This window comes from Asterias rubens, unplaced genomic scaffold (genome assembly GCF_902459465.1).
Source record: "Asterias rubens unplaced genomic scaffold, eAstRub1.3, whole genome shotgun sequence".
NCBI classification, from domain to species: domain Eukaryota; kingdom Metazoa; phylum Echinodermata; class Asteroidea; order Forcipulatida; family Asteriidae; genus Asterias; species Asterias rubens.
In genome coordinates this window covers 1-12,869 of record NW_022985714.1, presented here as the reverse complement: position 1 = coordinate 12,869, position 12,869 = coordinate 1, and the positions used below count along the sequence as shown (strand labels likewise).

General features: G+C 38.9%; 1 protein-coding gene across 1 annotated transcript; it reads right to left on the bottom strand.

The window, feature by feature from the left end:
• Positions 1–2,312: 2,312 nt before the first annotated feature.
• LOC117306311 (MTRF1L release factor glutamine methyltransferase-like) lies at positions 2,313–10,489 on the bottom strand. The gene is made up of 8 exons (XM_033790907.1): positions 9,887–10,489; positions 9,195–9,286; positions 8,616–8,709; positions 7,471–7,584; positions 6,674–6,738; positions 5,313–5,465; positions 4,439–4,648; positions 2,313–4,016 (listed from the first exon to the last, which is right to left on the bottom strand). The coding sequence occupies exons 1-8, from the start codon at positions 10,394–10,396 to the stop codon at positions 3,971–3,973; spliced, it is 1,284 nt and encodes a 427-aa protein (XP_033646798.1). The 5' UTR covers positions 10,397–10,489; the 3' UTR covers positions 2,313–3,970.
• Positions 10,490–12,869: the final 2,380 nt, after the last annotated feature.

The window sequence follows — 12,869 nt, the reverse complement described above, 5'->3', positions numbered from 1 at the left end:
TCACATGACGAGACATGAAGGCAAGTGCATCACAGGCTGGCGTAGTTTATCTTTCATTCAAAACCACAGTGATGATAATGAATGGTCTGACAGTATGAGGGTGTTAGCATTCCCAAGAAAATTGCTCGGCATCCCCAAGGAGGAACATGAATCCTGTAGGAATTTGATCTTCAGTGGATTGTCATGCCAAGTAGTAAGTCATTCTGGCGTCTTACAACCATTCACCCCACACAACAAAACTTTTGCACATTGTTCTGATGGCAATTCCCAGCAGAATATTTTTATTGATAAAAAGGATAAAGTATAACTTTTTTTCAAAATCCATTATTTCACCTTTTTTGTTGTTGTATAACCACTTCAGGCCTAGAATTTAATTTTTGTAAGAGCAAGGTCATTCTCGTTTTGCAAGGACGACTAACATTGACAAATATTAAACTCTGATATCTTTTAAGGGAAAGCAGGGAGCAACAAAGGCCATGGTCTTTAAGTAATTCCATGCCTATATCTTACCTAAGCTGAACCAGTTATGGCAACTTATATTGTAAATACTTCATCTGGGGTTTTTCGTTTGTTTTCCTGTTGCTGTATATAAAGCCGTCAAGATGTAAAGAATAGTTTTTTCGAGGAGCCCCTGGAGAAAAGAAAGTGAAGGGGCGCCGAATACCCTAACCTTTTTGTCAATGGGGGGGTCTTTTGAAGTCGTTAATATTGTACAGTACATGTTAAAACGTAGCATTTCTGAGGGAGAGATGTTCAGAAATGTTTCCCCTTGGAAAGGTTGGCATCAAATGTGAACATCAAATGTGCACATTGTATTTTATTATAAATAGCTGCTGCAGGTTCTTTTTAAGCTGCATTCTTTAACGTTTTTTAAAAGTATATATATAAACGAGTAGCTTATTAACTGCACTTGGTAGAACGGACTCCAATTTGCAACGTTGTGGAAAGTTGGAGTTTGTCATGATTGCCAGTATTACATCTTGGGTGTTAATTTGTATGTAGAGTTACAAGCTTTGTTTGTGTTAAGAACTCTAAATCAACTAGGCGAAAATGAATATTTGACGGATTTATTTTATACATATGGAATCAAGACCCAAGAAAAAAATGTTTTCAAATCCGTCTCTTTAACCGAGTCAAAATCGTCGACAACATCACAAAGTGCCACAAACATAAAAATCAGTAGGAAACAAATTTTGACTTTTTTTAGCAATAAGGTCTCAAAATCATCTAGTTTCTTAAGTATGCTAAGTTGATGAAAGCCTGCATTTCCCGATGTGCCAAAAACCTTTTGTCATTTAATGTTCATGTGATTGCAGTGATTATACAGCTGGCACAGTGCCAAATCAGAGTGCTTCGGCCAAAAAACATTTTCACCAAGAGCCATATCTGTTGACCTACAATACTGTATGAATGGCAAAAAATAAAACCAAGAACCTGGAATGAAGTTTTCACAAAGTGCCAAAATAAAGGATACGCGGCTTGTTGGTCCAGTTGCGTGTTTTACGAACAGCCAAGAAGTTTAAACACCTTGTTTGCACAGTTTTTATATTAAAAAAATCCTGTTAATTAAATAATTACTAACTTATTCAACCTGTTATGAACAAAATTTCAAACTTATTTGTCGCTCTTAATATGTAAAGTTTCTAAGATGAAATAGCAAACAGTCTACGAACCAATAATTTCAAAATTAGCTTTTCTCAAAACACGGTTTTCTCCCAACATTAAGGTTTGGCTGCAGGGGACCGATTGTCACTTTGGGATGTTGTTGATGAAATGCTAAAATATAAGCAGAACTTGCAGAATCGTTATCAAGGGAATTTTCAAGAAGGTAATCAAGATGGGACAAAAAGTTTGATTAGCCTTTTATTCAGCTACCCGTACTTGTGTTTGGATCATTTTACCCAAAAGGTTACCATAAGACGCTGAAGGAAAAATGTAAACTTTTTGTTGTTTTAATTTGTGTGCCTACTGCTATGCATTTTTTTATTCAACTGTTTTTAATTGGTTATTTAACGAGTCTGTGTATCTGTCCATATTATTCCACAAGGACATTTCTACGTTTGGCTGTTTTTGAGGATGAGAAATATCGGACCTTTATCTGAATTCAGATTTTTTTTATGTTATTCTTTATCCCTGATGCAAATTTCCATCTATTAAATCATTGCGATTCGAACTGCCTCTAGCTAACGGGCAATCTCTGTGTTTTAGTTTGTAAGACACTGCTCTAGAATTGCAAAGGTCGTTAGTTCGAATCCCATCCAGGTAATATGCCTGTGATTTTTTTTTTTCACAGAACTCGGGGAAAGTACCGATTACACAGTGCTAACACACATCGGTGTAAATGGGTAATAACCACAATTATTCTTTATCCCCGATGCAAATTTCCATGTATTTAATTAATGTCAGTTATTTGCCTCGGCTATCAAAATAATTCACTTCTAGCGCTGAGGATAATGTTCCTAAAAGCTCATTTAATGAAATCATTAGGAGTAACTAACAAATTGACTGGCCGGCACTACTTTACAAGGTACCTGCTGAAATATCAAATGTTTGTTTCAGATCTAGCTATGACCCTCCGCCCGGTGATTTGTTTTCGTGACTTGAATATTCTGGGGCCTCGTGTCAAAACCATCTGCTTCACATTTTGGTAAAGTTGACTGATTTTGTGGAGTAGTTTTCCACTCCCATAAAATTGGCCTGTGGCGTTGCTTTAAAATTGGTACCGGTGTAGAAATTAGTTTTTTAAAAGGAAAAACAAAACACTAACAGAGGACTACATTTTGAAAAGCTTTTGGGGGAGCCATTGTTTCTGTAAGTAGTATTAACTGTCAAATACAAAGGTAAAATGCTTATTACACGTTCCTAGTGACAACATAATAAATGAATTGCAATTATTATACACTTTAAAACATCAATTTTATTTTATAGAACAATCAAATATTCCCAAAGGCCTTAATGTAAACATGAGTTTCAAACATTACTGTAGCGAGATGAATTAAAGACAATCCATTTTTTTTAAGTAATTTTTTTTATAGTCCAATCATGTTGAACTTCTCGTAACTATTGCACCACTTTCATTAAAATTCTAGTCGCCTAATCTGTAGATATTGTTTAGAATGTGTCTTTATTTCCCGATGTGCAAAGCACTCGTCATGAATTTCATCACCTATGTACAAAGTTTTCTAGCCTGTTCCACATGCGATATTATCCTCTTTACTGTATGTATATATTACTATGGACGTTATGTATGAATGATTTTACTTTTAAAAATAATGCCACCATTTTTTCCTATGTGACTGATGAAAAATATAATAAAACCAAACTATTGCATAGTCAGCTGCCAAACGAAGACATAGAGAGATGATATTACTATTTTGATCGTTTAATTTTGTCTCGTGTTTAGAGAATGGACATTTGACAGATAAGGATGTGATGTTTTGTTGTACTCCAAAATATCTGATAGATGCTTCTCACAGAGATCAAATTTATACAGCATTTGGAAGCTACCATGCTGGAGTGCTTTGCTTATGACATGCATGGTGTCGTGGCCAAGCTCTGATGTTTCTGACCAGCAGAGTCAGGGTTCGAGTCTCGGTCTTGACACCTGTCTTGACATGCAAGGTGTCGTTGCCAAGCTCTGGTGTTTCTGACCAACGGAGTCGGGGTTTGAGTCTCGGTCTTGATACCTGTCTTGACATGCAAGGTGTCGTGGCCAAGCTCTGATGTTTCTGACCAGCAGAGTCGGGCTTCGAGTCCCGGTATTGACACTTGTCTTGACATGCAAGGTGTCGTTGCCAAGCTCTGGTGTTTCTGACTAACGATGTCGGGGTTTGGGTCCCAGTTTTGACACCTGTCTTGACATGCAAGGTGTCGTGGCCAAGCTCTGACGTTTCCCCCCTTTTTTTGGTGGTGGCTGCTGAATGCTAAACAGAAAGATCATCTAAACTAACGCACACCCCTTCATTTAAAGTCACTTGTTTGTAGGATGTTGGTACTTCAGTTGAGAGAATCGGGACCTGGAATTGATAAAATTCACTTGTACATAACTTGGTATACTAGAAATGGTTTCATGTATGTAATATGCAAGGAAGGTTTCATGTGATTAGGCCTCTGTCAAATTTCTACAGGATGAAGGCCTCGGCAATTAAAGCTGTACATGGATGAACTGGCACCAATTTACTGCATGTGTGTGCCCTCCATCCCTCCCTAGGGAGAGTGTGCGCGTGCATGCAGTAACTGGGTGAGTTCATAGTTCAATGTGCAACCACGGGTCTGCGTTGAGTACAACAACAAAGCCCCTTTAAGAAGACAATTGTAAATTTCTACTGGAGCATTTTAAAGGCACCAAGGCAATGACCATTCACCTTTGTTGCCTCCATGAAGTGCCAAGTCTAGTGTCATTCCTTTATTGATTCTGTTAGACTGCATACATACTCACCGGTCATTATAATCTTGGAATGTTCTGACAAACTCAACGCAGGTATCTCGGTTATTCCTCAGCCATTCTTGGATTCCTTCTGGATGTCTGGTGTCTGCCTCAAACCAAATGAAACCCCCAGACTTCATAAGATGTCTTGCATTAGACAAAATGTCTCTGATTACATCCAGACCGTCTGACCCTCCACAGAGAGCTCGCTCATCTTCATATCTAAAGAGAACATTTTAAAACTATTATTGGTGTGTCTTGGCCGAGCAGTGAAGCGCACTGAACCTGAGCCCTGGCATTTATGATCAGCAGAGTGTGGGTTCATGTCCTGGCCAAGCCACTTTTGTCCTTTGGATGGGACGTAAAGCTGTTGGTCTTCTAATGCTCGCAAATGAATCGAGTACCACTTATTAGTTTGACGAGAAAGGGTTTGCCCGGCTGTTTCCTAGCAGTGGCTGCTAATTGTGCCGCAGCACCTTGTAAATCCTTACCAGGCCGAGCGGTGAAGCGCACTAGACTCGAGCTCCGGTGTAAGTTCTGATCAGCTGAGTGTGTTGCGTGTCCTGGCCATGGCACTTTTGTCCATAAGCCAGACACGTACATGTATTTCTTTGTCCTTCAAATAGATGTTATATTTCATATCTCACCTAAATAAGCTGTCTTGAAGTAAATAATGATATCTGCTTTGGGACACCCAAAGACAAACCACTATTTAGAATCTATTCTAGTTATTAAAATAAAAATTTATATGAAAGTTGCTTCTTTGGACCGGATTCATCTCGGAGTTATCAAGTGAATCTTGGTTGCATCATTTTGGGAGTTGGTTTCCCATCTGTTAGTCAAACTATAACTATATAATACAAACTTTGTCCTCTACTCAACTTACAGAACTATCTCAGGATCCAGATTGCCCATGTCTTGGGTTGGTATATATGGAGGATTGCTAACGATGGCATCAAAAGAGAACCCTTTGAGGCAATTGGGCAGTTCAGAGATCATGGTAGCACAGTGGACTGATAGTCTGTCCTGTACACCTAGTCTGGTACACAAAGAACAAAGTTTTGTTGTTAAAATTGTGAAGAGAGCGTTACCTGACTTCGCTTTATTAGGGGGCCATGGCCAAGTGTTTTAGAGCATCGGATTCAAGTTCTGGTGATTAAGTCAGCCGAGTGTCCCCAGCCGTGACACTTGTGTCCTTAAGCAAGACACTTAACCATTGCTTCGTCCTTCGGATGGGACGTTAAGCCGTTGGTCCCATGTGTTGTGTAATGCATGTAAAAGAACCCAGTGCACTTTTCGAAAAGAGAAGGGGTTCGCCCCAGTGTTCCTGGCTGTGGCTGCTGTATGTGCCATAGCACCATGTAAACCCTTATAAGGTGCTAAATAATTGGATCTCAAAATTCATCACTGCAATTACCTATCTTTCTGAAAGTTTATATATACTCAGCGCCTTGAGTACCTTGTTTGGTAGTATACGTGTGCTATATAAGACTTCGATATTATTATTATTATTATTATTATTATTATGATCATAACACTTGTGTCCTTTAGCAATATGCTTATAGTACAATAGCTTCTCTTCACCCAGGGGGTGTAACTGGGTACTTGTGAGGGTAGAGGTTGATACTGTGAATAAAAAAGGTTTTGGAGTGCCACGGCAGCTCAGGCTGTATTCTTCACAGGGAGCCGTAAAAGATTAAAGGAATATTATTGGCATAATGACTGCAGGGCACTAATGTAAAGTGCATCGATTCGTTATTGTACAGATTGGTTGGCAAATGTCATAAAACTGTGCACTATGCAATCACACAGACACACGTCACGCCACTGTCAGCCCAATACAAAATGGCGCGATGTTCCCTCATTTTGCCGCCAGAAGTGCAAGTTGGCACAAGGATATATACCATCCGCCTTTATTGGCACACAGCTGATAATCTGAATTGGACGAAAAACGGGGCTACATGCTCGGGTCACACGCATGCAAGGGTGCCATTGGCAGCCAGCCCCATCAACCTTTATATGAACCCGGAGCACAGCCACATATTTAGATTTTTCCCCAAGGGCGGAAAATCGAAGGGCCCAGAGATAAAACCCTGTGGCATAGGAGAGAACCAACACACAGCTCTACTCCCATTATGGCCCTAGCCAGGAATCGAACCAGGGCCACTGTGGTGAGAGGTGAGCGCTTTATGCACACGTATACTCATGGTTTGCAAAATACATGATCAAGGATCCTGGCATGTATACCTGATAGCATTCTCTATGGTGAGTTTCACAGCTTCCTCATTACAGTCAATTGCAGTTACACGAGCCTATAAATATAAAATGACATTACTTCAAACTTTGTATGAAACAATTGTGGTAAAACAACTTAACGAAGTTTTCAAACAATGACACCGATTATATGGTTTTTAAGAGTTGTATCCTATTCGTATAATTTTTTTTGTAATTTGGAATTTATATGTGAAATTGCCAAATAAATAAGACATATTGTTTAAAAGAATTTGTTTTTATCAATATCCCTCTGCACGAATGCTAATAATAGAAGCTCAGTTCCCAGATCTCAGGCAATGTGTCAAATTCATTAACAGGTGCCTACATGTCCAAGCTTATGTTGACATCCGGGCTTTTTTTAGCAATTGTGATGTCATTAGTGTGGAGTGTTATTAGTTTCAAAGGCAATCCTTGGTCTTTGGTGATATTTCTTTCACTAAATTTGTTTAAACTATTTTTTGTTGATTACAAATTAGGCCTAAACGATAAAGATTGTGGGATTGTTAGAGGAGGGTTTGGGAAACAGTGCCAAATTTCATAAAGCTGTTTAGCAGAAAATACTGCTTAACAAATGGCTTGCTAAGCAAAACAAAAAGTTAGTAGGGCACCAGTCACAACAATGAAAACTTTACGACATGTTAGCTGGCAACATGGTTTTGCTAAGCAAGATTTTCCTTGGCTTAGCAGGTTCTGGTGCTTATTACAGGCTTTATGTTTTTAAGATTGAAAAGTGACATTCAATTGATTTTTCTCTTTTCAATGTCCCTTACACAAGGCAGTTCTTTGAGGATGGAGATGCTGATCGCTCCACTACCGCTCCCGATCTCAAGAAAATGTAGTTCCTCATCAACAGAGTAGTGTCCCACTATAACATCAACAAGCATCTGCAGCAAAAAGAAAGGATCATTCAGTATTCAGCAGAGTTGTTTCAGTGAGTAATTTGCAGGTTTAAATTTCGTGCAAAAATAGTTAATGGCCTGGCATTTTAACCCTAGCCGAGTCTTTCTAGAAGGCTAAACAAAAAAATAAAAGCCTTCAATAAAGACTCAATGTCACAACATCAACTTTTTTTATATGTATTACTTAGTCCTTTAGGCTGTAAGCAATTTGCTATAGACCTTTTCGCAAATACCCATTGCCCAAGCGCTAACTGTTGAATGAGGTGAATGCTGGTCTAGCTTGCGATCAAAGTTGATCCCTCGCTAGACCAGCATGCACCTCATTCCATGCCTACTGCGCGCATCATCATTCGGCAAAGACTTGAGTCAATGACTGCCTCATCCTCCAACTATATTGGGGTGCAATCCTTGAGTCGCCGCCATCCATGGAATCACCAGGGCCCAATTTCATAGAGCTGCTACATGTAAGCACAAAAATTTGCTTAGCATGAAATTTTGCCTTGATAAAAAACGGGATCACTAACCAAATTTCCACGTGATTTTTAGGATAAGCAAACAGCAGCTGAATACCAGTAACAAGCAATATGCAACAAATAAAAAATTTGGTTGGTAATCCTGTTTTTATCAAAGAAGAAATTTCAGCCTAAGCAAATTTTGGGGCTTAGAAGCTCTATGAAGTTGGGCCCTGGTGACTATCAATCGCTGCTCTTCTCAGCTCTCCTACGCTTTAGTCTTCTACCACTCCACTTTGTCACATTGTCTATCCAGCGCAGCTAAGGGCGGCCTCTACTTCAAATTGTATCTGCAGGCATAACATCTATAACTGCGCTGGGTAGGCCTCCCTGTCTCATCACATGAGCGCACCATTTCTGTACCGAGTATTTGCGATAAGGTCTATGAAGGCCTTGACAAAAGGCTAAAATGGGAGACTAGCATCTTATCATCATCCTTCTGGGTTCCTTTCATAATCTTCAAGAACGTTAAAGCTTAGGAAGCCCAGCCATCTACTCCCTTACCTCAGTTTCTGGTCTAGGAATGAAAACAGGTTGTCTGACGACTATCTCAAGGTCTCGGAAATCCCAATCGCCAACAATATACTGGACTGGTACCCTGCCAACATATTTGAAAATTAATAAATCTGTATTTATTGGAATCAATCTATTGGGACAAGTGAGAATTGACAATAATTGATAAATATATAAGAAATAGATTTTGAAGGACAATTAACATTGCTTTTTGAAATGGAACAGTACAGATTTTACCTCCTGAAAATGGAACATTCCAGAATTCATCTCTGCAAATGGAACAGTCCAGAATTCACCAGATAATATTCTGCTCTATTGTACTCGCCCAATATTTATAAATTTAACTTAGCTCCAAAAGTACTCATAATGTCTCGGGAAGTTTCCCAAATTCTGTATATCTACTTCGCGGTTGTAGAATATAAAGCAAGACAAGATCTCAAAAGAACATAATCTACTGGCCAACAAGTAGAAGATGTTACTGCAAACCAAACATCTCGGAACAGTTAACTGTTCGCATTTGCCTATAATAATGCAACAGCTCCCTCGTGTGGTTGTGTAACCGGTTCTTACCTCTCCTTTCGCTTGTTACATAACTTGTTGATCTGGTCGAGCTCGTTCCCAGTCAACAACCCCTGTGACCTTTGACATAACATCTCATGGAACTGAAGATAAACATGGAGACAAGAGTTAAAAGTACATCTCGCACAAAACCACAAGTAAGATAATAAATGATGAACTGACCTCTGAGTAAACACATTTCTCATTCAAGACTAAAATTCTTCAAAGTTAGTCGGACTTTATAAGTGGAAAAAGGGGCGGGGATGGCCATTTATTGCTGTAATTTTTTAATCTCACACCATCTTTCAACAAGTAAACAAAAAAACAATTAAACTTTAAATAATTGCTTTTTAAGTTTTAAGTGTTTCTGTTTTTTTATTTTAATTAAATGGTTCATGTTTTAACAGAATATTTACTTTGCTTTGAAATAAATATCCATCCAAAAGAAAAACTACTTTGTCAAATGAATAAAAAGCAAAAGTAGTTTATTTTTTATGACAATTTCAGAAGAAACAACTTTTCTAATCTCATTCTTAAATTAGGCCTACTTATAATTAGAATAACTAATAAGAAAGTTTAATTTTAGAAGTTGTTAAATAAGTTTATTTTTTCATCACTAATTCGTATATTCTATTTTGATAAGTTTTACCCAGGAAAGTTAAATCATGCAAATCATTCAAACTAATCAAAAACTTTTTTGTCACCTGTTTGAATCCCAGAACGTGTGCCACAATAAACTCTGCTGACACCTCAGGATCTGGAACACCCCATTTTAAAAATGAATCATTCCACCACTTGACAGCAGCTTGTGGAGTACTACATTCTAATAAGGTCGGTCCATCCAGGTAAGGGGTAGGCTCTGCTGAAGAATCTTTATCCCTCAGACGGGCACATGTGAAGTAGGGAAATGAAACCAAGATACTGGCCGGAGATGTTGCTCTGGGAAACCGTGGAGTGGGAAACGGAGTCAATTTTACGGCATGTTTGTCTCTGCGGTTGCGAAAACTTTCATCGAGTACATTTTGTTTGGATGAAGAACAATGCAGTAATGATGAATGCTGGGTGCCGAGACAACAATTAAAAACAGAACTGCTTTCCGAAACTTTTTGAAACAATATCAACGATCCACAACGTGCATGAAATAAAACACCAGGCACTGAAAACTTCGATCTGGATACTGCAGACAGAAACTGTAAAACCTTGGATCTCGGCATGTCTTCAATGGTCTCAGAATTCGACAATCGGCAGATGAAAATAACACTTGAATGCAAGTTGGATGGAAGGAACTCTCCCTCTAGTAGCTTGTTGATATGAAAATATATAAAATAGATGAAAAAACTAGCCGTGTCTGGTCGAATGGTGGCGCTTTTTACAATTTGTGAAATAATGATCTTTTCATTTTCACAGATGATCGACGACTGCTGCTGCATGACACTGACAGATCACTTGCACACAAAACAGCAACGATGTGATTGTGAGATGAGAACAGAATGGGATGACCTAAATAAAACTAGAAAAAACAATGTGAGTATTAATTTATATTTTCTTAAATTCTTAATTTATTACGAAGTGAAGTGATTAGCTAGCTGGCCGTCCTTTTATTTTAGCATTGAGGTAGAAATATTTAACTTGAAGGGACATTGATTGGCCTTTTGTTGGGTAGCTTTTGCGTGGTTTGTTTTTATTTGGCGTAAAATTATTTAAATGAACATTTTATTTTTATTTTATTTTAATTTTAATATTTGTAAATAATGTTTATTTGTTTATTTAAACAATCAATCAGTTCAGCCGTTGAATTTGGAAGGGGGGGCGGGGGGGTTGTGGTTGAGTTTGAGGAAAAGTTTCCGTATGGCGCCACCACTTTTTCATTTGATCTGTTGATTTGAAATAATATAGTAATTACATCATTATAGTTAGTATTTAGTTTACATGAGATAGGCCTATCACCTTTTGGGAAAATGAGTGAAAAAGTGGTGGCGGCATATGGAAAGTTGTCAGACTTTGACTTTACTTCACTTGCATTCTTTGCAATATGTAGTTGCGATAACGTAACCCTCCTGGCTATGCCGTCGGCAGGAGGGTTACATTATCGCAACTATGCAATATGCTGACTGACCTGGCTGACGACGATAGCGACAGGCTGACCACCATGGTCTTTGGATGATGAACTGACCACCAACCTGCATGTTGGGTCTGACATGGTTTATTATCGCGATTCAGTACTGCAATGTGTTATTTGTAGTCGGAGGGGGCTTACATTATATCTCTGTGTGGGTTCAACAACGCCGTCTTGATATTTTGCTATCGTGGTAAACCTTATGGGAGGTCAGGTACTCTACTCTAGAATTACTGAGGTTCGTTCCGCTATCGTCTCCATGAATGTGTCGGGATCCACATGATGACGATAGCGGAACGAACCTCATTCTTATTTGTAAGAGTACATGTGTAGTCGGGAGACATAGAATGAATAAAATGCTCTCAATCCCTTCCTTAAAGCTTTAGTTAGTAGGACCATTCATGTGGCCCAGATTTTTATTTGATTGGGGTTTGGAAGTTAAAAAAGATATTTAGAAGGGGTGCTATTTTTTTTATCAAATCGAACCATTAATTTTATTGTTGCATTTTTGTATTTTATCTTTATTTCTCATGTAAAGATTCGCTCTAGATCTGCCATGTCTGCAGAGCCTCTCCTCACACTCTTGAGAAAATGGATTATTCACAACATTTTGACCTATAAATAATTACCACCTGAATGCGCTTTCTCGGTCTCATGCTCAAAGGAAGTAAAATGGACTGGAGTGTCGTGACATGGAGCAATATTTTGCTCCATGTTAGCGAGCAGTGTGGTCAAGACCATCATACGACCATCGCCCCACGGTGGCCAAATGTGAATCCTTGCACCACATTCAATGCCACTCATTATTGCAGCTTACAACAGGGCTTGTCCATTCATGCCATTACACGGGGGTGGGAGGACATATTTTTTATTCCACTGCTGCCACTATAAGGTGATCATAAGAGAGTACTTTATTACCAACTTCAACGAGTGGGCCTCTACACATAAAGTAATTACAACAGTTTAATTTAAATTTTTAAAAGTTAAAGCAATAATTCTGCATGCTTTGTCTGTTTTTTTTATGTTCAGGAGACCGTAATGGAGTTTATCATCGATCAAGTGGCATCCCAAGATTCATTTGACTCCAACAAGAAACCATCACTTTGATTAAAGGTTCACTGAATCTAATCAAAATCCTACAAAAACCACGATGGATGGACGAATCCTAACTCGAATTGCTGCGGATGTACTGCACAATCATTTGTTGTGGAGATCTGTGGTGTTTGTGGGCTTACTCGGTTTAGCTTTCACTCAGACTACTGTACCCAACATGACAATACCCACTATACTGTCTCAAGAACCTGGTCCGACTACAGAGAGTCATGAAACTGTTGAGCCGCAGTCAAATGCAACATCGATAGCGATGGAGAACTCCTCTGTTTCAACACTGCCCGAAATTACTCTAATCGCTAACACAAATCTGACTCTAACTACTAGTCAAACCACAACAACAGCATCAACACCAACGCCAGCAATAACTAAACCCGCATCAACAACAACAGTTGCCATGACGCCATCGTCTCCGGTATCTACACCTGGGCCTAAGCAGCCGACGACGCAAGCCAGAGAAA